The sequence below is a fragment of the Coregonus lavaretus genome (genome assembly GCF_964263955.1).
Source record: "Coregonus lavaretus genome assembly, chromosome: 22".
In the NCBI taxonomy this organism is placed as follows: Eukaryota; Metazoa; Chordata; class Actinopteri; order Salmoniformes; family Salmonidae; genus Coregonus; species Coregonus lavaretus.
The window spans coordinates 31253526-31278375 of record NC_140009.1 but is presented as its reverse complement, the minus strand read 5'-3'; the positions used below and the strand labels follow the sequence as shown (position 1 = coordinate 31278375).

The 24850-nt window shown below is 42.5% G+C and overlaps 1 protein-coding gene across 1 annotated transcript in view; it reads left to right on the top strand.

Annotated features, from left to right (window-relative positions):
• LOC311149977 (von Willebrand factor A domain-containing protein 5B1-like) overlaps positions 1-21273 on the top strand; it is a gene marked incomplete at both ends in the record, with an annotated part of 49005 nt that extends 27732 nt beyond the window's left edge. Inside the window, 12 exons of the mRNA XM_084187197.1 lie at positions 6008-6122; positions 6586-6771; positions 7101-7308; positions 7484-7686; positions 8927-9131; positions 9255-9563; positions 10285-10422; positions 12244-12378; positions 13338-13409; positions 13814-13883; positions 20306-20429; positions 20530-21273. Of these exons, the coding sequence (XP_084043323.1) occupies positions 6008-6122; positions 6586-6771; positions 7101-7308; positions 7484-7686; positions 8927-9131; positions 9255-9563; positions 10285-10422; positions 12244-12378; positions 13338-13409; positions 13814-13883; positions 20306-20429; positions 20530-21273 (2509 nt within the window). The remainder of the gene's footprint in view (positions 1-6007; positions 6123-6585; positions 6772-7100; positions 7309-7483; positions 7687-8926; positions 9132-9254; positions 9564-10284; positions 10423-12243; positions 12379-13337; positions 13410-13813; positions 13884-20305; positions 20430-20529) is intronic.
• Positions 21274-24850: the final 3577 nt, after the last annotated feature.

Here is a 24850-nt window from a genome sequence, read left to right as displayed (position 1 = left end):
GCTGAGCACTTGTTGGCTGCTTTTCCTTCACTTTGCGGTCCGACTACATGATTCCATATGTGTTATATCATAGTTTTGATGTCTTCACTATTATTCTACAATGTAGAAAATAGTAAAAATAAAGAAAAACCCTTGAATGAGTAGGTGTTCTAAAACTTTTGACCGGTAGTGTACTTTTGTTACATTGTTTGCTAGCTCAGCTGGTTAGCTAGCTCTCAGTCTCGTTGACCACCAAACGTTGCTAACGCTAGCTAGCTAGCCACTTAATATAACTTGTTATTCGAAATGTACTGTATATTAGCTAGCTAAGTTAGCCATGTTATTTATACAACTGCCATCTGCTGTCGACATCAAGATATGATTTGAGAGCACTAGCTAGTTAGCTCCAAAAGTGGTTAGTAGCTTTGACTGCATGCTGACAGTGAATTCAGAGCCATTCCGTGGCTAGCCACACCACAAACAAATGTTACCAGGTTCCCGTGAAGCAATTGTAATGACAGTCCAGCAAAACATACCCAAACGTTTCCTGGTTAGTAAGGGGTAGTCTGTGTTTAATTTCATTGTGTATTAAAAACACAGTTTGACATCATTGTGAGGGGATTTCGCAAGTGGTTCGTATGGGGAAATGGCCTTCCCGGGAAAATGTTGTCCGAGGTTGCAACAGTAACCAAGGGGGGTGGGTCATAGCGAAGGGTCAATTTGAGAACATTACTTTAAAAAGAACCATGAGGAAACCTGTAGGAAACGTTATGCTGAAGTACTGAAATTCCCACAGAAGAACGTTGTTTCTTAACATTCTCTGAACTATTTGAGAACATTCCCAATGTTTGAACTTTTAGGAAACGATCTGTTAACCTTTTACTGCAGTGGGCTAAATCAGGGCCACAGTCATCAGAGTGATTATTGGTAATCTTAAACAAATCCACTTTGAAACAAAAGTATACACCTCACACACATGGTTATGGGCTTAATAAAAGAAGACACCTGTACCATGTCAGATATAAATTCAATTTGCATCCCAATATTACACTTTATATACAACACAGAAGACTGAAATATATAACAAAACTGTTTGATATAGAAACACCAGATTTTCGTCAGTTAAAAAAATGTATCTATTAATAACATTCCACCCATGACGCCAAAGAGGGCACTTTTGGTCATTGACTGCAGCAAAGGGCTACAGTAATGAAATACCAACAAATGTATGTTTTTTGTCAAGTCCTTAAATGTGTTGAGAATTTTCAAAGCCAAGCAACTATCCTGCACCATTCCCAGAAGGTTGTGTGAAGGTTGTATGCAAAATAAACATATGACATCCACACGCTCATCAAGCTCTAAGAAACATATGGCTCTCAGAACATTATGTGCTAGCTGGGTTGTTATTGATCAGTAATCCTTTTAAAATGAAGCTTGGAAATATGCACCTTATGTTCGCACAGTGCTTGATATTATTTGGTGTGACTTCAAAAACCTGTAGCTCATTCAGCATTGGGTATTAGTGGTGCGCGGGTCAGCTGTTTGTTCACCCGCCCGCAATTGCTAATAACCCATCCGCAACCTTCCGACTATCCAGTGCCCTCGGAAAGTATTCAAACCCCTTGACTTTTCCCACATTTTGTTACGTTACAGCCTTATTCTAAAATGGATGAAATGTAAAAAAATCCTCAGCAATCTACACACAATACCCCATAATAACAAAGCGAAAACAGGCTTTTAGACATTTTTGCAAATGTATTACAAATTAAAAAAGAAATACCTTATTTACATAGGTATTCAGACCCTTTGCTATGAGACTCGAAATTGAGCTCAGGTGCATCCTGTTTCCATTGATCATCCTTGAGATGTTTCTACAACTCGATTGGCGTCCACCTGTGTTAAATTCAATTGATTGGACATAATTTGGAAAGGCACACACCTGTCTATATAAGGTCCCACAGTTGATAGTGCATGTCCAAGCAAAAACCATGCCATGAGGTCGAAGGAATTGTCCGTAGAGCTCCGAGACAGGATTGTGTCAAGGCACAGATCTGGGGAAGGGTACCAAAACATTTCTGCAGCATTGAAGGTCCCCAAGAACATATTGGCCTCCATCATTCTTAAATGGAAGACGTTTGGAACCACCAAGACTCATCCTAGAGCTGTCCGCCCGGCCAAACTGAGCAATCAGGGGGAAGGGCCTTGGTCAGGGAGGTGACCAAGAACCTGATGGTCACTCTGACAGAGCTCTAGAGTTCCTCTTTGGAGATGGGAGAACCTTCCAGAAGGACAAACATCTCTGCAGCACTCCACCAATCTGGCCTTTATGGTAGAGTGGACAGACAGAAGCCACTCCTCAGTAAAAGGCACATGACAGCCCGCTTGGAGTTTGCCAAAAGGCACCTAAAGACTCTCAGACCATGAGAAACAAGATTCTCTGGTCTGATGAAACCAAGATTGAACTCTTTGGCCTGAATGCCAAGCGTCACGTCTGGAGGAAACCTGTCACCATCCCTACAGTGAAGCATGGTGGTGGCAGCATCATGCTGTGGGGATGTTTTTCAGCGGCAGGGACTTGGAGACTAGTCAGGATCGAGGGAAAGATGAACGGAGCAAAGTACAGAGAGATCCTTGATGAAAACCTGCTCCATAGCGCTCAGGACCTCAGACTGGGGTGAAGGTTCACCTTCCAACAGGACAATGACCCTAAGCACACAGCCAAGACAACGCAGGAGTTTTTGCTTTGTCATTAAGGGGTATTGTGTGTAGATTGAAAAAACTATTTAATCAATTTTAGAATAAGGCTGTAACCTAACTAAATGTGGAAAAAGTCAAGGGGTCTGAATAATTTCCAAAGGCACTGTATGTGATAAAGTGAAAATCTGAGGCCCACACCCGACCCTAACCTGGTAATATAGAAAATGTGCTCTAGGCTAGTCAGAGACGCCGGAGTGATTTGACAGGCGGTGCAGGAATCCGTTTTGCCTCATTTAGATATTTCTGCTTATAATTTCTGACATTTGTTAGTCAACTTGTCTATAATTAGATACATACAGCTTCTCTTCTGTCATTATATGTTGCCCTAGAAGACTAAATAAACCCTTGCTTACCAGAATAATGTCATAAATCGATAGAATTAATGCTTCAATCTAGTTGACATCGGTAAAGTTTTCCCTGCTTCTTTTTCGGAGTAAAGAAGTTTAGGGACCGGGGAGAAATTAAAAAGGGAAATATTTTCTGTGCAAAATTTCCAAATGACATCTGTTTGACCGGTTGTAAGGAAATAGAAAGCTATGAAAAAGACACAACATGTTTCTGCTAAGATTTCAGTTTGGCTTGGATGTATATTTTATGTGGTTGAAATAGCCTATCAGCTTTTATGATGCTGGTAAAGAGAGCACTTCTACAGATGGTATCTAACTGCACATTCACATTCTCTCAAGATGCTGAAAGAAAGAAATCATATTTCTCCACTCCTGTTCCGAGTCAAAATGTTGCCTACATTACTGCAAGAAATGCTTAATTAAGAGGTTATAGACCTACAGTCAGTGTCCAGAGTTCAGTTTCCATTTAACCCATCTAAACAGTAGGCTACAGTTCCCTTGAGGTGCCATAGGCCTATTTGAAGTCAGTCTTGTGACTATTCAATTGGTATGATGCCAGTGTCCAGAGTTCAGTTTCCAAACATTACTTTTCTGGCCTTCCCTTCTCTTTATTATTATTATATTTCAACTCTCCATTTCGCATCTTTTCTCTTATTGAATTAAAGATGCGCAATGCAGAAATCGCTCCGCCATTTCCTGGTTGCTAAAATTCGAATAGTTTGCCTAATTTCTGTTTATGTGACAAAACAAGCAAGTATAGTGTAGAGAGTCATTGTACCATCTAAACCGCTGTGAAATATATTTTCCATAACCAAAAATATTGTATTTTCAGCTGTTTGAAGCTGGTGTACAAAACCGAAAGTAAAAGATACAAAAACAAAATTTAAGAACGGAAGCATAGAAATAACATAGAACAGATCTACAGCTTCTTAGACTAGCTTTCAATGAGAATGACAGATCTGTTATCTATTTTTATGTGAATTTGGTCAGGTCGCCCAAAAAGTTACATATTGCAGCTTTAAACTCCAACATTGTCCTTTTTGCCTCCATGGATAGACTTTAACACTTACTGCCCGATCCAAAAGCATTTGTCGATCAGCGTGTAGGCTGTTTGGCATGCATACAGTTTGGCCCATAAAGTTTATGCTAATGCACTGATGTCAGATAGCTTAAAATAATGAAAGAAAAATGCCAATGTAGCCTATAGATTGCACAAGAATGATAGGCTACATGTATGAATTTTTTAAGGTATTATTTTCTCTGTATTCAACCCGCACACCACCCACCCGCCCTTCATCCACACAATATTTAATGTCCCTAAACCTGCCCTGCGCGGACTACGGGTTCTGAGTCAAATCACGCATCACTATTGGGTGTGGTAAAGTCAAAGCAACTCACAGTGTCAACAATGTCATATGGTATTATGGTAATATTTTCAAACACTGCAACGTCTCAACATGGGGAGATGCTCTGAACATGCCCCTGATTAATCAAAACACCAGCTGTTGATAGACCAAGACCGCCAATAAAACAATAGTGTCTGCAGGGAATGGGATATTGTTTCACTTTGGTTGTTGCTTCTCCAATCTCAGTCAGCAGTCATCCTCTCCTGAACTACAACTGATATAATTGACTTTAAATCTTCACCTTTTTAAAGGATGAATGACCCCAGATGATTGGATTAGATACACAGGGGTCCGACCAATGCGTCCGCGCGCCCAGAATCATTATCGCTCCACACTCACAAATCATCACACCCCCGGTCAGTGACACAGAAAATACTAATGAATCTCATCCCAAATGGCACCCTATTCCCTACATAGTGCACTACTTTTGACCCTATGGGACACAGCCCACGTCAGACATGTAGCTATGCTAAAGGTTGCCTTTTTAATCCCCACTATTTGCCCTCACCAAATATGCAGAGGGGCCATCGCTGGTGCATCTGCTGATGTTGAGACGGAGATTGACATTTCTAATTTGTACTCAGTATGATGTGTAAAGTGAAATTGACAAACCTAATGGGAAAACTGATAAGGAATCATGGCATGATGATGAAAATAGACCATCATCAGCTGAGACTGATCATTTCTCACTCTGTCTCACTCTCGGTCATCATCAGGCTAGTGATGGGAAGTTCTGCTATTTTTACTGACTCTGATCTTTTCGACTCATTCAGTCAAAAGAGTGAATCTTTCGACTCATTTTCGTTTCCGACTTCAGGGTGTTCAAGAAAACTGGGAACTCAGAAGCAAACGAGCTCCGACTGGGAAAATTTGTTTTGAACGGTCATCCAACTCAGAATTCCATGTCGGGAACCCGGACCTCTTTCGAGAGCCCTGACCTGAAGATCATTGACGTCATGATTCGTCCTCGTTTTTTCAGAGTTTCCAGTTGTCTTGAAAGCACCAATGTTGTTCACCATACGGGGTTTATTGGAGCTGTCATTTGTGACTGAGACTTGTAAACGTGTGCATACAAATAAGATTAATACTTCTTGATACATTTGAAACGAGCTCTAGTTGTGGACACAACCGGACTAGATTGTGAACGACTCTTGGCGCAATGCATTCATTGACTGCCTTGAGGGTGCCTGACAACACACTCAATTATTCCTCTGCTCTGTCATTTGCTACATACTTCTCATTGCGGAGAAGAAACTAAATGTGGCATCATCTAGTTCTCTGCTGCTATGTGCAGCAAATTACATTACTTATAAAACCCAAACTTTGAGGGGGGTGTTTTGTAATATAGCACCACCACTGAGCTACTGGACCATCTCAAAAGAGGTCTCCGTGAGGGAATTCATGTCTATGAGAGATAGGGTGTCTGACGCTTATTAGACTCAGATACCTACAGACATTTACAGGCTGCTGGTCTTTCCAGGGCACTAAGCCACTTAGATGTGTATCTTGTTTTGGCAGGTGCTTCACTTTCGGCATCGGTCAGAGTGCTTGCAGGAGACTGGTGACAGGACTGGCGGCTGTTTCCAAAGGAACGGCAGAGTTCTTGGCAGAAGGGGAGAGACTGCAGCCCAAGGTCCTCATTTCCAATGACATGTTTATCGTCCTCTTTGCGACAACCAGCTATTCTCAGTGTCATAGAGGATGGCCATTATGCAGTGGATGCAAATTGTTCAGACAGAGTGCTCGCCACTGTTACCAATTAACAATTCATTTTGCTGAGCAAAACACCCATTAGAATCAGTCTGCTCCACAGCATACTTTATGTTTTAAAAGGATCCTTTATTATTCCATTCTCACAGGCTTACAGACTCTAGTCTTGTTTTCATAAAACCAATTGTATTGTACAGACAGAGGGTAACAGGGTATTTCATAATAATTTCAATAGACAATGCGGTGTTCTTGACAATGTCAGGAAGACAATGTCATCTGCATCTCTGCCTGTACTCTCCCAGATCACTGAACATCATAAGAATAATTTCAATAGATCTGTTTCTATTCTATTTCAACTGCATCTCTCTGTCTGTATATACTCCCAGATTATTAAGTCGCTGAAGAAAACCATGGCCCCAGTGCTGAGTGACATAGCCATCGACTGGTTGTTCCCTGACACCAAGGAGGTGTTGCTCTCCCCAGTGGGCTCCACATTCCTGTTCCCTGGGGACTGTTTGATTGGCTACAGCGTGGTGTGCGACACCACGCGCTACCATCCCAATCCCAAATCTGTAAGTAGGCCTACACCTTGACATAAAGTGGCTATGTAATATGTATTCATATTTCTTAGTGTGATTAAGATATTGAGTCTCCTCACTCCTGAATGAGACTCAATCACATCATCTGTTCCCCTCTATTTAAATTCAATAGATCTTCTCTATGTTAAGTGATTCTAGTGAAGGATGTGGATTATTTTTTGAAGGCTTAAATATCCTCTCTGAAAAGGTGTCGAAAAGCAATATCTTGAAATGAATGTCTTTGTCAGCAACTATCAATTAGTGTCTCTCAAGTGTTGTAGATACGCAGGACTCAAACATTTCCCTTTCAACTCTTCCACCAGGATAAAAGGAGGCGCTACAGTATGATGCATTCCAATGAGTCAGCTAGCTCAGTGTTCTACCACTCCCAAGAGGAGGACCCAGGGACGACTACAGGCTTCTCTGACGGTCAGGGAACGCACAGGGACATACACTCCGGCCCTCCGTTTGACTCCTATTTGGACTCCATGTCAGAAAGCAGCCCTGGCCCCAGAGAACAAAACGCCATGGGTAAGAATCTAGAGGTCTTAGATCATCTCTGCATTTCCACTGGTTCAAATTCCATTTTTGTTTAGTTGGTCCAATTCACACGGTAATGATCACTTGGTCAGACATGATCACTCATTCAGACATGAAACGTTTATTTGTGCATACAAATGATTGTGATCTTTTCACAAACCCATAGGAATGGACAGCAAAATGTCACCTAGAAGACGTCTGTTTAGCACCAACCAGATAGTGGACTACAACCCCAACATGAAGAAGACCTACACTCCCAGTGACCCCAGCTCTGTAGAGGGGAAGAACCCACTGAGGAGAGCGAAGGTCCAGGAGCTGAATGGACAGACCAGCCCTGACTATGGAGCACAGTGGAAGAATGACTACCATGTGAGTGCAGAGTCTGTGATCTTGTGGCACTGCCAACAGATCTGGGTCTCGACCCTAGAGACTGGAGTTCGATTCCTGTGTCCACTCTCCTCTTCCTCTATCGCACACTCTACTTCTAACCTGAAGAAGAATGACTACGAGGGGAATTGTTCTAGAAAAGAAAAACATGTATAGAATACATTAGAAACATGTCTTAATATGATCCACATGGTTCATTGATTTCAGTCTTCAAATAGAATCCTTTAAGTGTGAATCCAATTTATTCTTTGTTCATATCCACACAAAAGCAATTTAAGAAACACCACATTGGCGCAAAAATAATAGGCTTTCATGGAAAAAGTCAAAACCATTATTCTGAAAAAGATTGTTTTTTACAGGTTGATCCTGCAGCATCGGGCATTTTGTACATGCACATGAAAACCCCAAATCTCTTTCGGACAATTATAATGTATTTTCAATAAGAAAAGCCAGGAAGTCAGTGTTGAAATTGCAGTGGCGGTGGAGGAGTAATAATGGCGTGGGATAAAGCTATCTGACCCTGGGCTGAGTTGGAGTGTAATCAAGAATACAAAAGAGGAATGTTCTCTCATCACTAATGAGGGCCACCATCATATCATGAATGACAATGGACTGTCTGAAAGTTGCCCAGAGAGCATTGGCATAATGAGGCAAGGCTCACCTGTCTCTCCATGGTTTCTGCCCTTGTACAAATGATTGACTTGGAATTTGACATTGATCTGCAGACTGTGATAGTTACCAGTGCATGCAAGATTTGGTTCTGGGTACTGAAATTATTGATCTGCTTATTAAGACAAAACAGGTTTTATGATCATCATCAACATATAAATATAAATAAATCTAAGAAAACATTTTATACTAATTTTATACTAATTTAAATTGTGGTGTAAGCCATACCATAAAAGATAATCAGAATGTATCTGCCGTTTTCCTTGATTTAGTGTAATCAGTGGAATGGGCAAAAACATACTCTGATGACTGAGTCTATCATTACTGCATGCACAATGCCATCACTGTAATGGTCCTTATTAACACTTGAGTGAGCTGCTTGGCTGAATGGGCTCGATCGCAATTAGTGGTCGGTTCACAGTCGAGGGGAGTAAGTCAATGGATATATGGCAATTATTCTGGACATAAATTAACAATGCAATAAGGTTTAATAACAACATATTTGGTCATAGTATTTTGCTAAACATGTATCTTTATGTCTAACCCCTGACAGCCACAGCTGGTGAGTCTGTGTGCCACGTCTGCCATGGCTTCCAGGGGGTGCCCTGCCAACGGGGCTTCTCACAGGCCCTCCTCCCATCAGGAGGGGGCTCCCCAAGGGGCAGACCCAGAGCATGCCCCAGGAGGAGCCTGGAGCACCGGTGGGGAGGACGGCTCCTCTTCCACTGACCCTTCTGTCGGCAGCTTAGGCGACGCGGGTGGGTCCACAACCACAGACCTCCCACTCACACTAACATTGAGCAATGGTAGACACACTAATCTATTCAATAACTGATATCTCAGATAAGCCATCTAACTTCTCCTCATTGTTGTGTTACCAGACTGCTACCCCAATCAGCTGTGTGAGATAGAAACCCCCCAGGAGCCTCCAGCCACGCCAGACCTGAACACCACCCCAGCCAGTCAGGAGGTGGTGAAGGGGGACTGTAAGGCCGTGGTGTCGGGCCTGCTCTGCGGGAAGCCAGTCAAGTGGGAGGTGACCTTTGATATAAACCCCTACCTGAAGGGCAGAGAGCGGGAAGAGAAAGTTCACGAGGAACTGTGGAATGAAACATTCCATCATCTGGCTGGACGTTCCATTATTCAGGACTTTGAGCACATGGCAGATAAGGAGTGTGAAATTGAGCATGGTACGTAAGACATGGGTAAAATCTCATTGCTCAAATGTGACTGGATTCAGGATCGGGGCGTTTGATGCGATTTTGTTGTTGTTGCAGAAAAGCCTTCTTGAACATGTGAACTTCCATATGCCTTAATTATGAACTTGAATGGTATCCGTAAATATGAATAAAAAATGTAATTATGAGTTTAGCCAAGGAGAAAGCACTGAGCTATATAGGGATAAAGGCAGGATCCATGATTGGCTGAGTAATGGAGAGACTACCTTCTGGAGGACAATGTCATGCTGACTCATGTGTTTACATGTGAATTCGTAAAGAGATGGGTGGGGCTAAGGCTTAAGAAGTTGTGAACGATGCTAAATGGTAGGAAACAAAGAAGAGCTCTCTAGAAAGTGTGAAAATCATTTAATGGCATTTTTCTCCTACTTGTCTCCAAAGTTGAATAACAAGTTTATCACATTTTTAAGAAGCATCACTTTCCCATGTTTCCCCTAACTGCAGTGTATGATACACTATTTTGAAGCTCTGAGTCTGTAAAAAAAAGTTAATCTCGAAAATTTGACGTAAAGTCACCTTCCTAAATTTAGTCACAAATGGTATCCTTTGGAGTGATTGGTGTCTTTATTTTTTTTGTTTTGGTAATAGTTTAATAGTTTACTCCTTCAAATCCGTTTTATATTGGAATTTATGTAAATGAAAGATGATGACGTGACAACATGTTATTTTGCAGGTTCTGGCAGAAGGTACCAGTTGTATGCCATTCACACCAGCAAGGCCTGTAACATTCTCAGTAAATACACTGCATTTGTCCCTGTTGATCTGGACACTAATGAATACCTACAGACCTCAATCGACTACATCAACCCAGGTGAGACACTCCTGTTCATGGTATGCATACAGTGGGGGAAAAAAGTGTTTAGTCAGCCACCAATTGTGCAAGTTCTCCCACTTAAAAAGATGAGAGAGGCCTGTAATTTTCATCATAGGTACACGTCAACTATGACAGACAAATTGAGAATTTTTTTCTCCAGAAAATCACATTGTAGGATTTTTTATGAATTTATTTGCAAATTATGGTGGAAAATAAGTATTTGGTCACCTACAAACAAGCAAGATTTCTGGCTCTCACAGACCTGTAAGTTCTTCTTTAAGAGGCTCCTCTGTCCTCCACTCGTTACCTGTATTAATGGCACCTGTTTGAACTTGTTATCAGTATAAAAGACACCTGTCCACAACCTCAAACAGTCACACTCCAAACTCAACTATGGCCAAGACCAAAGAGCTGTCAAAGGACACCAGAAACAAAATTGTAGACCTGCACCAGGCTGGGAAGACTGAATCTGCAATAGGTAAGCAGCTTGGTTTGAAGAAATCAACTGTGGGAGCAATTATTAGGAAATGGAAGACATACAAGACCACTGATAATCTCCCTCGATCTGGGGCTCCACGCAAGATCTCACCCCGTGGGGTGAAAATGATCACAAGAACGGTGAGCAAAAATCCCAGAACCACACGGGGGGACCTAGTGAATGACCTGCAGAGAGCTGGGACCAAAGTAACAAAGCCTACCATCAGTAACACACTACGCCGCCAGGGACTCAAATCCTGCAGTGCCAGACGTGTCCCCCTGCTTAAGCCAGTACATGTCCAGGCCCGTCTGAAGTTTGCTAGAGTGCATTTGGATGATCCAGAAGAGGATTGGGAGAATGTCATATGGTCAGATGAAACCAAAATAGAACTTTTTGGTAAAAACTCAACTCGTCGTGTTTGGAGGACAAAGAATGCTGAGTTGCATCCAAAGAACACCATACCTACTGTGAAGCATGGGGGTGGAAACATCATGCTTTGGGGCTGTTTTTCTGCAAAGGGACCAGGACGACTGATCCGTGTAAAGGAAAGAATGAATGGGGCCATGTATCGTGAGATTTTGAGTGAAAACCTCCTTCCATCAGCAAGGGCATTGAAGATGAAACGTGGCTGGGTCTTTCAGCATGACAATGATCCCAAACACACCGCCCGGGCAACGAAGGAGTGGCTTCGTAAGAAGCATTTCAAGGTCCTGGAGTGGCCTAGCCAGTCTCCAGATCTCAACCCCATAGAAAATCTTTGGAGGGAGTTGAATGTCCGTGTTGCCCAGCGACAGCCCCAAAACATCACTGCTCTAGAGGAGATCTGCATGGAGGAATGGGCCAAAATACCAGCAACAGTGTGTGAAAACCTTGTGAAGACTTACAGAAAACGTTTGACCTGTGTCATTGCCAACAAAGAGTATATAACAAAGTATTGAGAAACTTTTGTTATTGACCAAATACTTATTTTCCACCATAATTTGCAAATAAATTCATTAAAAATCCTACAATGTGATTTTCTGGATTTTTTTTCTCATTTTGTCTGTCATAGTTGACGTGTACCTATGATGAAAATTACAGGCCTCTCTCATCTTTTTAAGTGGGAGAACTTGCACAATTGGTGGCTGACTAAATACTTTTTTCCCCCACTACGTTCACATTGAATGGCAGGGAGTTTTTTAATACTTATTTTATCCATTGTCATGACACTTCTTCAGACCTTTATTAAAATCAAGGTAACTTTGTCCTTTAATACCACAAATGGGTACAGTTCTAATACTTCTGTCACCCTTTTGGTTAAGAAATACAGTGTGTCTCTGTTTATCTGTTGGGTGTTTCAGGTGAGGGTCTGAAGCGGGGATCTCACTCAAGCTCTCGCTCAGGGAGCAGGAAGAACCGGGGTTACTCCATCGGACTGGGCCGCTCCCAGTCTGGCTGCATGTCACAGGAGGCTGAGGACGAACATCTGCCCGCCAGTAAGACCTTCACCGTACTACATAGTCAACATTTGTATGTGAGAGGAAGAATGTGTGAAAATGTGTGACAGGTGATAGTTTGAAGAGGTCATACGCCTGCCAAACAGACAGATCTGACAGGTTTTAGTCATTTCCATATGAAAAGTTTCATTCCAAAACGCTATATATCCATTTTCAGAAATGTTGGTCAATTATATTTTATTATTTAGAGAAGTTATGAAAGAGGTTGTGTGTTTTTTGACTATCTAATCATGGCAATGGGTTGTGCAATGACAGACATGTATTTGTTTGAAATCTATCAATTGATGGTTTCATTTCAGAGAGACAAATAATCATTTTTTTTTTGCAAAACGCTATATATCCACCTCACTCTCAGAAAAATAAGTAGTACTGCTAGGTTTTACACAGTCAAATGTAATCAGAAATAACTACATTTTTTATAAAGAACTGTACAAAGGATACATTTGTGATCAATAATTTTTTGTTGAAAAAACGCTTTAAAAAAATGAATCGATACAGTAATGTGAGATCTGTATGTAAAACATTTACATTTTACATTTTAGTCATTTAGCAGATGCGCTTATACAGAGCGACTTACAGAGTGCATTCATCTTAAGATAGCTAGGTGAGACAACCACATATCACAGTCAAATATACAGTATACAAACAGTCCATTCCAGCTTAACAATGGATATATAGCGTTTTGCAAAAAAAACTAATTTTAATACATATCTAACATCTATTCATAAAAAATCTGAGAACTGTAATATTTTACACACACATGAAGGTACCCATAAGCAATCATTTCTAGTGAAAATAATTAACAAATTGGTGGAAATAGTGTTTTGGAAATAAACTCTTAATATGCTTTGGATGTTTTACATGTATAGTATACTATTCATGATGTCCACAGTGATACTTTTCAAATGACATTGACCTATCTTTTTGGTGGGTTTTAGGTGTGGAAGATGGTGTCTCTCCATGCAGCACCCCCTCATCCTCTGGCTGGGAAAGATGCAGCTTTACAGATGGTGAGTTTTTATATGTCCTGTTTTGCTTTCAAGGAAAATCACTAGCTCCCAAATCGAGCAAATAATATGAATGTCTTCATTAAAAAGCCCATTTGTTTTCTTATGGTCTACATTAATAACGTCTAAACACGCATGCAAACACGCACACACAAACACACACACACACACACACACACACAAACACACCCCACAGCTGCTAGATTGTGTTTGTCCTCTGCTGTGGCTTCCAACCTCCTGTGGGTGTCTTATCTGTGTACTGTGTGGCGGTGTCATGTGGAGTGTAGTCGTGATGCTCAGGTGAGACAGGAGAGAGAGCTAAATGGAAAACTAGCGTGCCCTGACTGTCTCTTTCTCTCTCAATCTCTTTATTTATCTCGTTCTCTTTCTCTCTCTGTCTCTCTCAGCCCCCCAGAGGAGCCCGTCTGTGACCTCAGACCAATCACAGAAGTTGGTGGAGAGCCTCTTCTCAGCCAGGTGGGTGATGGAGAGGGCCAGGCTGGAGAATAACATACTAACTGTACCGCTAGTGCTGTCTCATGGCCAACTGATAATAGAAAATGGGGACAGCAGAGGGTTTTTTAATTCACTGAGTTACATTGTTTTGTGTAATCGGCATGCATAATACACTTTTGCAGTTATAATGATGGTTTGTATGATGTACTGTAATTTTACTAAGTGACCTAAATATCATTTTCACTTCCTGTTACTCTATATTGCGCTATAAATGGCATATTATATTCTGGAGAGGGCACCTGATAGTTCTAGGGACTTCAAGTTAGGGCTGACCCCATTTAATCGACTGGTTGATTGTTTGGTCGATAGGCTTTTGGTCGAACAAGATTGTTTTAGTAGAGCAGTGGCAAATCTATTGAAAACATGTATGGCACACGAGACACCGGTCTGATTCACGCCCGTCTGAGTGGACTAATCCATTGTGGAGGCTACAGGGATGGCACACCAGTATCACCAGTAGTACATTTAGCCTACCGTTAATTCCCATAATTTCTCATCTACAATGTTTGTTTGGTTACAGTCATTTCTGTCATTATTATTACAGTCTTACTGTTGTCATTGTAGGAGTGGACATGTTGTTTGCAGAGCGCACAACCTACGCTACACCAGTTTTTGTTTATTTCATTCCATTTACGAGTTGTCAATTTATTCATTGTTTTTTGTTTGGAGCACTCCTGTCAATCTCGAGTAAGGACACGCACCTGATTACGCATTTTTTAAAAATATATATATTTTTTCCACCTTTATTTAACCAGGTAAGCCAGTTGAGAACAAGTTCTCATTTACAACTGCGACCTGGCCAAGATAAAGCAAAGCAGTGCGATAAAAATAGCAACACAGAGTTACATATGGGGTAAAACAAAACATGAAGTCAAAAAATACAACAGAAAATATATATACAGTGTGTGCAAATGTAGCAAGTTATGGAGGTAAGGCAATAAATAGGCTATAGTGCAAAATAATTACAATTAGTATTAACACTGGAATGATAGATGTGCAAGAGATTATGTGCAAATAGAGATACTGGGGTGCAAATGAGCAAAATAAATAACAATATAGGGATGAGGTAGTTGGGTGGGCTAATTTCAGATGGGCTGTGTACAGGTGCAGTGATCGGTAAGGTGCTCTGACAACTGATGCTTAAAGTTAGTGAGGGAGATAAGAGTCTCCAGCTTCAGAGATTTTTGCAATTCGTTCCAGTCATTGGCAGCAGAGAACTGGAAGGAATGGCGGCCAAAGGAGGTGTTGGCTTTGGGGATGACAAGTGAGATATACCTGCTGGAGCGCATACTACGGGTGGGTGTTGCTATGGTGACCAATGAGCTAAGATAAGGCGGGGATTTGCCTAGCAGTGATTTATAGATGGCCTGGAGCCAGTGGGTTTGACGACGAACATGTAATGAGGACCAGCCAACAAAAGCGTACAGGTCACAGTGGTGGGTAGTGTATGGGGCTTTGGAGACAAAACGGATGGCACTGTGATAGACTACATCCAATTTGCTGAGTAGAGTGTTGGAGGCTATTTTGTAAATGACATCGCCGAAGTCAAGGATCGGTAGGATAGTCAGTTTTACGAGGGCATGTTTGGCAGCATGAGTGAAGGAGGCTTTGTTGCGAAATAGGAAGCCGATTCTGGATTTAACTTTGGATTGGAGATTCTTAATGTGAGTCTGGAAGGAGAGTTTACAGTCTAACCAGACACCTAGGTATTTGTAGTTGTCCACATACTCTAGGTCAGACCCGTCGAGAGTAGTGATTCTAGTCGGGTGGGCGGGAGCCAGCAGCGTTCGATCGAAGAGCATGCATTTAGTTTTACTAGTGTTTAAGAGCAGTTGGAGGCTACTGAAGGAGTGTTGTATGGCATTGAAGCTCGTTTGGAGGTTTGTTAACACAGTGTCCAATGAAGGGCCAAATGTATACAAAATGGTGTCGTCTGCGTAGAGGTGGATCTGAGAGTCACCAGCAGCAAGAGCGACATCATTGATATACACAGAGAAAAGAGTCGGCCCAAGAATTGAACCCTGTGGCACCCCCATAGAGACTGCCATAGGTCCAGACAACAGGCCCTCCGATTTGACACATTGAACTCTATCTGAGAAGTAGTTGGTGAACCAGGCAAGGCAGTCATTTGAGAATAGAAGTAGGCCTAGGCTACCTGGCCTGCGCGCAAATGTAGGCCTATAAATGTGCCCTTTTTGGGATCTGATACTATTTCTGATTGTCTTAACTCATCATCACTGTGGAACTAATTCCTCAACGTAGCCTATTTGAAAAATCTTTCCAGCTCTCTCCCCTTTGATAACCACTCAGCATGAAAGGGAAAAAAATGTAATGCTCTGATCCGGTGGAATCGTCATAAAATAGGCCTACCTGATTACTTCTTATCCCTTGCACAAATAGCCTACAGCTGTGTCTGTCTGTCCGGAGCTCACTGTGCAGGAAACACTGAGGGCCCAGAATATTTTATACAATGTTGCAAGTTTGCTAGCATGAGGCCGGACCAAGTTAATTGTTGATACAATGTTTCAAGTTCCTTGTAGACAGGCCAAGCGTAGCCAATGTGATTCATAGGATATTTATTTCTATCAGGATATTTTCCAACTGCGGGCTGCAATGTTTTTATTGGTTGGCTTTATGTAGGCTATTTTTACATATTGGCAATGACAATAGAAGTTACTTTTAGATTTGTATCATTTTTTCACAAAAATATAAATGCAACATGTAAAGGGTTGGTTCCATGTTTCATGAGCTGAAATAAAAGATCCCAGAAATGTTCCATACGCACAAAAAGCTTATTACTCTAAAATGTTGTGCACAAATTTGTTTATATCCCTGTTAGTGAGCATTTCTCCTTTGCCAAGATAATCCATCCACCTGACAGGTGTGGCATATCGGCAGGTAGCTTAGTGGGTAAGAGCGTTGTGCCAGTAACCGAAAGGTCGCTGGTTCTAATCCCCGAGCCGACTAGGTGAAAAATCTGTCGCTGTGCCCTTAAGCAAGGCACTTAACCCTAATTGCTCCTGTAAGTCGCTCTGGATAAGAGCGTCTGCTAAATGACTAAAATGTAAAATGTAAAATGTAAGAAGCTGATTAAACAGCATGATCATTACACAGGTGCACCTTGTGCTGGGGACAATAAAAGGCCTCTCTAAAATGTGCAGTTTTGTCACACAACACAATGCCACAGATGTCTCAAGTTCTGAGGGCATGTGCAATAGGCATGCTGACTGCAGGAATGTTCACAAGAGCTGTTGGCAGAGAATTGAATGTTAATTTCTCTATCATAAGCTGCCTCCAACGTCATTTTAGAGAATTTGGCAGTACTTCCAACCGGCCTCACAACCGCAGACCACGTGTAACCACGCCAGCCCAGGACCTCCACATCCGGCTTCTTCACCTACGGGATCGTATGAGACCAGCCACCTGGACAACTGATGAAACTGAGGAGTATTTCTGTCTCTGATAAAGCCCTTTTGTGGGGAAAAACTCATTTTGATTGCCTGGGCCTGGCTCCCGAGTGGGTGGGCCTCCCACCCAGGCCCACCCATGGCTGCGCCCCTGCCCAGTCATGTGAAATCCATAGATTAGGGCCTAATTTATTTATTTCAATTGACTGATTTCCTTAAATGAACTGTAACTGTAAAATCATTGAAATTGTTGCATGTTGCATATTTTTTTTTCAGTATAGATCGATTTTTGATTAATCACATAACATTGATTTTGATATATGAAGACTTTATTATGAATGAAAACAACTCTTCCATGAAAATGTGCATATGATAACTGGCACGCAAATGAGTAGAAATGGTACGATAACTTGGCACTCCAAATGGAAAAGGTTGCCGACTGCTGGTGTAGCCGATTACTGGCAACTTCAGGAGTTTAATGGCAGAGGCATAATCTGCGAAGGCCAGCAGCAGCGGGAGGAACAGGGACGGGAACAGGTTTTTTCTTCTGGTTAGGTTATATTGATCTCTGGCTCTGGTTAGGTTATAATGATCTCTGGCTCCCTCTTTAGTAATTTGTGTTTCTTCATTTTTAATCGTAGTGTTTAAAGTTTCAGACAAGCTCAGTAGCCTACATATAGTTGATGCTATTCAAACATACAGTGCATTCGGAAAGTATTCAGACCCCTTGACTTTTTCCACATTTTGTTACATTACAGCCTTATTCTAAAATTGATTAAATAGTTTTTTGCCCTCATGAATCAACACACAATACCCCATAATGACAAAGCAAAAACAGGTTTTTAGAAAAAGTTTCTAATTTATTACAAATAAAAAACTGAAATATAACATTTACGTAAGTATTCAGACCCTTTACTCAGTACTTTGTTGAAGCACCTTTGGCAGAGATTACAGCCTAGAGTTTTCTTAGGTGTGACCCTACAAGCTTGGCACACCTGTATTTGGGGAGTTTCTCCCATTCTTCTCTGCAGATTCTCTCAAGCACTGTCAGGTTGGATGGGGAGCGTCGCTGCACAGCTATTTTCAGGTCTCTTCAGAGATGTTCAATCGGGTTCAAGTCCGGGTTCTGGCTGCGCCACTCAAGGACATTCAGAGACTTGACCCGAAGCCACTCCTGCGTTGTCTTGGCTGTGTGCTTAGGGCCGTTGTCCTGTTGGAAGGTGAACCTTCGCCCCAGTCTGAGGGCCTGAGCGCTCTGGAACAGGTTTTCATCAAGGATCTCTCTGTACTTTGCTCCATTCATCTTTCCCTCGATCCTGACTAGTCTCATAGTCCCTGCCGCTGAAAAACATCCCCACAGCATGATGCTGCCACTACCATGCTTCACCGTAGGGATAGTGCCATGTTTCCTCCAGACGTGACACTTGGCATTCAGGCCAAAGAGTTCAATCTTGGTTTCATCAGAACAGAGAATCTTGTTTCTCATGGTCTGAGAGTCCTGTAGGTGCCTTTTGGCAAACTCCAAGCGGGCTGTCATGTGCCTTTTACTGAGGAGTGGCATCCGTCTGGCCACTCTACCATCATGGCCTGATTGGTGGAGTGCTGCCGAGATGGTTTTTCCTTCTAGAACGTTCTCCCATCTCCTCAGAGGAACTCTGGAGCTCTGTCAAAGTGACCATCGAGTTCTTGGTCACCTCACTGAGCAAGGCCCTTCTCCCCCGTTTGCTCAGTTTGGCTGGGCGGCCAGCTCTAGGAAGAGTCTTGGTGGTTCCAAACTTCTTCCATTTAAGAATGATGGAGGCCACTGTGTTCTTGCGGACCTTCAATGCTGCAGAAATTTTTTGGTACCCTTCCCCAGATCTGTGCCTCGACACAATCCTGTCTCTGAGCTCTACGGACAATTCCTTCGACCTCATGGCTTGGTTTTTGCTCTGACATGCACTGTCAACTGTGAGACCTTATATAGACAAGTGTGTGCCTTTCCAACTCATGTCCAATCAATTGAATTTAACCCAGGTGGACTCCAATCAAGTTGTAGAAACATCTCAAGGATGATCAATGGAAACAGGATGCACCTGAGCTCAATTTCGAGTCCCATAGCAAAGGGTCTGAATACTTATGTAAATAACGTATTTCTGTTTTTTATTTGTAATAAATTTGCTAACATTTCAGAAAACCTGTTTTCGCTTTGTCATTATGGGGTATTATGTGTAGATTGATGAGAAAAAACATCCATTTAATCCATTTTAAAATAAGGCTGTAACGTAACAAAATGTGGAAAAAGTGAAGGGGTCTGAATACTTTCCGAATGCACTGTAGGGTGTGTCTATATATGGAAAAATACACGTTTTAACATTTCGACCAATCGATTGGTCGAAAGAACAGACGACTTTGGGTCAACCAAGTTTATTTTTAGTCGGGGACAGCCCTACTTCGAGTACATTGTTTTTTAATCCTAACAGAGTTTTGTGACGTATATATCTCCTTTCTCCATCTCACCTAGTCTTATCTCTCAGGCACACATTACCACTCAGTTGCCTTTTTCCGCTATGCATCATTAGTGCATTTCTCAGTGTAGGAAAAATTTCCCTTTCTCCTCCTTTCTTAAAATGAAAACAACTTCACTGTGTCACACAGCGCCCTTGAGGTCCATTCTTAAGGATGCTATGAGTTCTACTGATGGAAGGATCTTAAAATACGCTTCGACCACATATCCTGGAGTTTCCTTTTTTTCTTTGTCATGAAAAAACTTAAATGGAAGAGGCATTTAGTGTTTATTGAGTTCAGTTGTTATTATGATGAATTATAGGTATGTGCTAAGAATGGCAGGGTTATGCTAGGAGCAGGAAATAAGGGCTGCGTATGCTCCGTATTGTCACTGAGAAATTCCAATGTATGTACTTGTGCTTACAAATGGCAATGAATGAAACTTGAAGTTGAACTTAAGATGCTGCATCCCTCTCCTGTCCTCTACAGGCTGACTCTCAGCCGGACAAGACTCCTGACCCGGGCTGCCAAGGGCTTCATGTTTCGCTCACACAGCAAAACCAGCAACTCTGTGGGGGAGAGCGAAAATGAAAAAAAAGACTACATTCCTCTGGTACATAATTCAGCGTTGACAAAATGCCACGTTTTTGAAAATATAAATGTGTATATTTTATCACCCCACATCCTTACTTATCTCCCGATCTCTGGTACAGGTGTCCTTACAGTTGGCGTGTGGTGCGTTCTGCCTGGACAGCGCTCTGTGTGAGGCCATCAATGTGCACATGGACAAGCTGAAGTGGACATCTCCCTTCACCAGCCACCGGGTCAGTCTGAGTCACCACGTCTCCCACTCAGCCAGCCGCTGCTCAGACAGCAGCGCTGCAGACCACAGCCACAGGTCCACCTCTCCATCTCCATTTGAGAGCTCAGCTAATGTTACAGAGACCAGCCTGGCAGGCCACCACCAGGCTGTCAGCAGCTACAGCCAGGCGGGCCACAGCTCCTCACACCTGGCCAGGAGTCTCTGGACAGAGGGTGGGTCTGGATCTTCTCTTTTCTTCCTGGGCGGCCCCTCCACCCCTACCACCTACGCTGAGCCCCCTCTCTCCCCTCACTCCCTGACTGACAGCAGAAGGGACTCGGAGTCGGAGAGTGTGGAAACCCCCCCAGCAGCGCCCCCTGGTGGCCTGGGGTCCGGTAAGAGGCTGGATACGGAGGGCATGGTGTGGGCCACAGCTGTAGCCCTGGCCTGGCTGGAGCACAGCTCGGCCAGCTACTTCATAGAGTGGGAGCTGATAGCGGCTAAGGCTAGCATGTGGCTCAATGCCCAGAGCATCCCTGAAGGAAAGGACTTAGCCTCGGTCAAGTCTGCTGCCAACCAGCTCTTTATCATCCTCCGACACTGGGATGAGAACCTGCAGCTCAACATGCTCTGCTACAACCCCAACAGTGTCTGAGGCTGATCGCATCGCATGGACCGTCCTCCATCCCGACATATCCAACCATACTATGCTAACTGACTAACGGTTTACTTACTACCATTTTTTATTTGCTGTTTTGCCGATTTTGTTAGTGAGGTTGTTGTGAGCATTGTGTAGTTGGATTGATTTTGTTGTGATAACTTCTAAACATGTCAGAAGCTTCTCAGAGTTGTTTCCATGTGGGTGGATACAGACCATGCATTCACCAGCTATGGGTCAGTGTAAGAAATCAGAAGTGTTAGAGTAAACATGCTGTAAAGTTACTTGCTGACTGTTTACATATTTGAGAGAAAATATATGTTCATGAAAATATATATATTGTTTTATTTATGTTTAATATTTCCATCATATTGGTGTCCAATGATGAAAGAATCTGCCAAAACAATTCCAAGAGAGTATTCCAATTATTAATATTGCATTTAATGTGTTTGATCGTCACCATCATTTCAAAATCCAATTAGCCTGGTAGCAGATCTGTTTGTGCTGTCTTGCCAACTATGGCCAACTCCTCTTCTCATGTTTGATGTGCTGGCTACTGTACCTGGAGACTTCCAGCAATTGCGATAAGCTAACATAAAATATCTTCCAATTATTTATATTGCATCTAATGTGTTTGATCGTCAAAATAATTTAAAAATCCATATTATGATATGAAAATTAGCCTGGTACCAGATCTGTTTGTGCTGTCTTGCCAACTTTCCGAACTCCTCTTCTCATGTTTGATGTGTTTGTATTGGATATTCATCAGCCATAAGTGCCTAACAATGATCAAACAAAGATTGGTTATCTGGAATACGTATTTAGAAGTTTCGCTGATGTCATGCATTGTCCATTCATCAAAATATTGTTTGATATACTGTATTAATTGTGTTTCCATATAAAACATGCTCAGCATGTTTTCTTTGTAGGTGGTTTCATTGTTCTGAATAATTTGATAAACTTTTTCCTTGGTCCTTGTTATCTTTTACAAGGCATTGTACTTTGCTCTCATATTTACTCATAAACTTGTGTTGTTTTACTCAGGTAATATTATTTTCCTCAGGCTTTGGAATTGCATCCATCTTGCTGCATGGAAAACAGGTGTTTGTGTTTTAAAAGATGTATCAACAGTGGGAGCAAAGCAATTCCCCCACAGTCAACCTATTCTGCTGCATTTGGCTGTCGGAGAAGAGATCTATTGTGAGTCTTAAATGTCACCCTATTCCCTTTATAGTGCACTACTTTTGAGCAGGGCTCTGCTCAAAAGTATCTCACTGCATAGGGGATAGGGTGCCATTTGGGAAATTTCATAATTTAATTGTGATCTGTATATGCTTATAATGATTGTGGTGGCTGGCTTTACTTGTGAGAAGTTGTATTTTTCAAGTTTCGAGGTCAAACATACACTACATGACGAAAAGTATGTGGACACCTGCTCACCGAATATCTCATTCCAAAATCATGGGTATTAATATAGAGTTGGTCCCCCCTTTGCTGCTATAACAGCCTTCACTCTTCTGGGAAGGCTTTCCACTAGATGTTGGAACATTGCTGCGGGGACCATTCAGCCACAAGAGCATTAGTGATGTTGGCCGATTAAGCCTGGCTCGCAGTCTGCTTTCCAATTAATCTCAAAGGTATTCGATGGGGTTGAGGTCAGGGCTCTGTGCAGGCCAGTCAATTTCTTCCACACCGATCTCGACAAACGATTTCTGTATGGACCTCGCTTTGTACACGGGGGCATTGTCATGCTGAAACAGGAAAGGGCCTTCCCCAAATTGGAAGCACAGAATCATCTAGAATGTCATTGAATGCTGTAGCGTTAAGATTTCCCTTCACTGGAACTAAGGGGCCTAGCCCGAACCATGAAAAACAGCCCCAGACCATTATTCCTCCTCCACCAAACTTTTGTTGGCACTATGCATTCGGGCAGGTAGCGTTCTCCTGGCATCCGCCAAACCCAGATTCGTCCGTCGGACTGCCAGATGGTGAAGTGTGATTCATCACTCCAGAGAACGCGTTTCCAGTGCTCCAGAGTCCATTGGCGGAGAGTTTACACCACTCCAGCCGATGCTTGGCATTGCGCATGGTGATCTTAGGCTTGTGTGCGGCTGGCCAGCCATGGAAACCCATTTCATGAAGCTCCCGACGAACAGTTATTATGCTGAGGTTGCTTCCAGAGGCAGTTTGGAACTCGGTAGTGAGTGTTGCAACCGAGGGCTGATGATTTTTACGTGCTACGCGATTCAGCACTCGGCGGTCCCGATCTGTGCGTTTGTGTGGCCTACCACTTCGCGGCTGAGCTGTTGTTGCTCCTAGACGTTTCCACTTCACAATAACAGCACTTACAGTTGACCGGGGCAGCTCTAGCAGGGCAGAAATGTGATGAACTGACTTGTTGGAAAGGTGGCATCCTATGACGGTCCACGTTGAAAGTCACTGAGCCCTTCAGTAAGCCATTCTACTGCCAATGTTTGTCTATGGAGATTGCATGGTAGTGTGCTCAATTTTATCCACCTGTCAGCAACGGGTGTGGCTGAAATAGCCGAATCCACTAATTTGAAGGGGTGTCCACATACTTTTGTATATATATTGTACCTCTCGATTGTTGCTGTGTGTTTTGAAAATATTGACTGTTTGTTTGGGGCTGCATGTAATAAAATATGTCTAATCATGAAGCCGTAAAAGTTTGTATTAAGACAAAGCAAAAACTATTGGTCCCATTGGTCACACAAACAATATAACGAATATTACCCCGCATGGTGCAATAGTGGTTTATGTCCAGTTTAATGTTCAGTTAATGAAGCTTGGCATATAAAAAGAATTGCACCCTAAGGCAGTACTATTCATAGTCAGTAGATGTTGCACCACAATTTGAAAACGATGTACACTGAACAAAAATATATATGCAACATGCAACAATTTCAAAGATGTTACTGTTACAGTTCATATAAGGAAATCAGTCAATTGAAATAAATTCATTAGGTCCTATTCTATGGATTTCACATGACTGGGAATACAGATACCTTTCAAAAAAAGTTAGGGGTGTGGACCAGAAAACCAGTCAGTATCTGGTGTGACCACCATTTGCCTCATGCATCGCGACACATCTCCTTTGCATAGAGTTGATCAGGCTGTTGATTGTGGCCTGTGGAATGTTGTCCCACTCCTCTTCAATGGCTGTGCAAAGTTGCTGGATATTGGTGGGAACTGGAACACGCTGTCGTACACGTCGATCCAGAGCATCCCAAACATACGCAATGGGTGACATTTCTGGTGAGTATGAAGGCCATGGAAGAACTGGGACATTTTCAGCTTGCAGGAATTCTGTACAGATCCTTGCGACATGGGGCAGTGCATTATCATTCTGAAGAATGAGGTGATCGATAAAATGCAATTGTGTTCGTTGTCCGTAGCTTATGCCTGCCCACACCATAACCCCACCGCCACCATGGGGCACTCTGTTCACAACATTGACATCAGCAAACCGCTCGACAACACAACACCATACACACTGTCAGCCATCTGCCCGGTACAGTTGAAACCGAGATTAATCCATGAAGAGCACACTTCT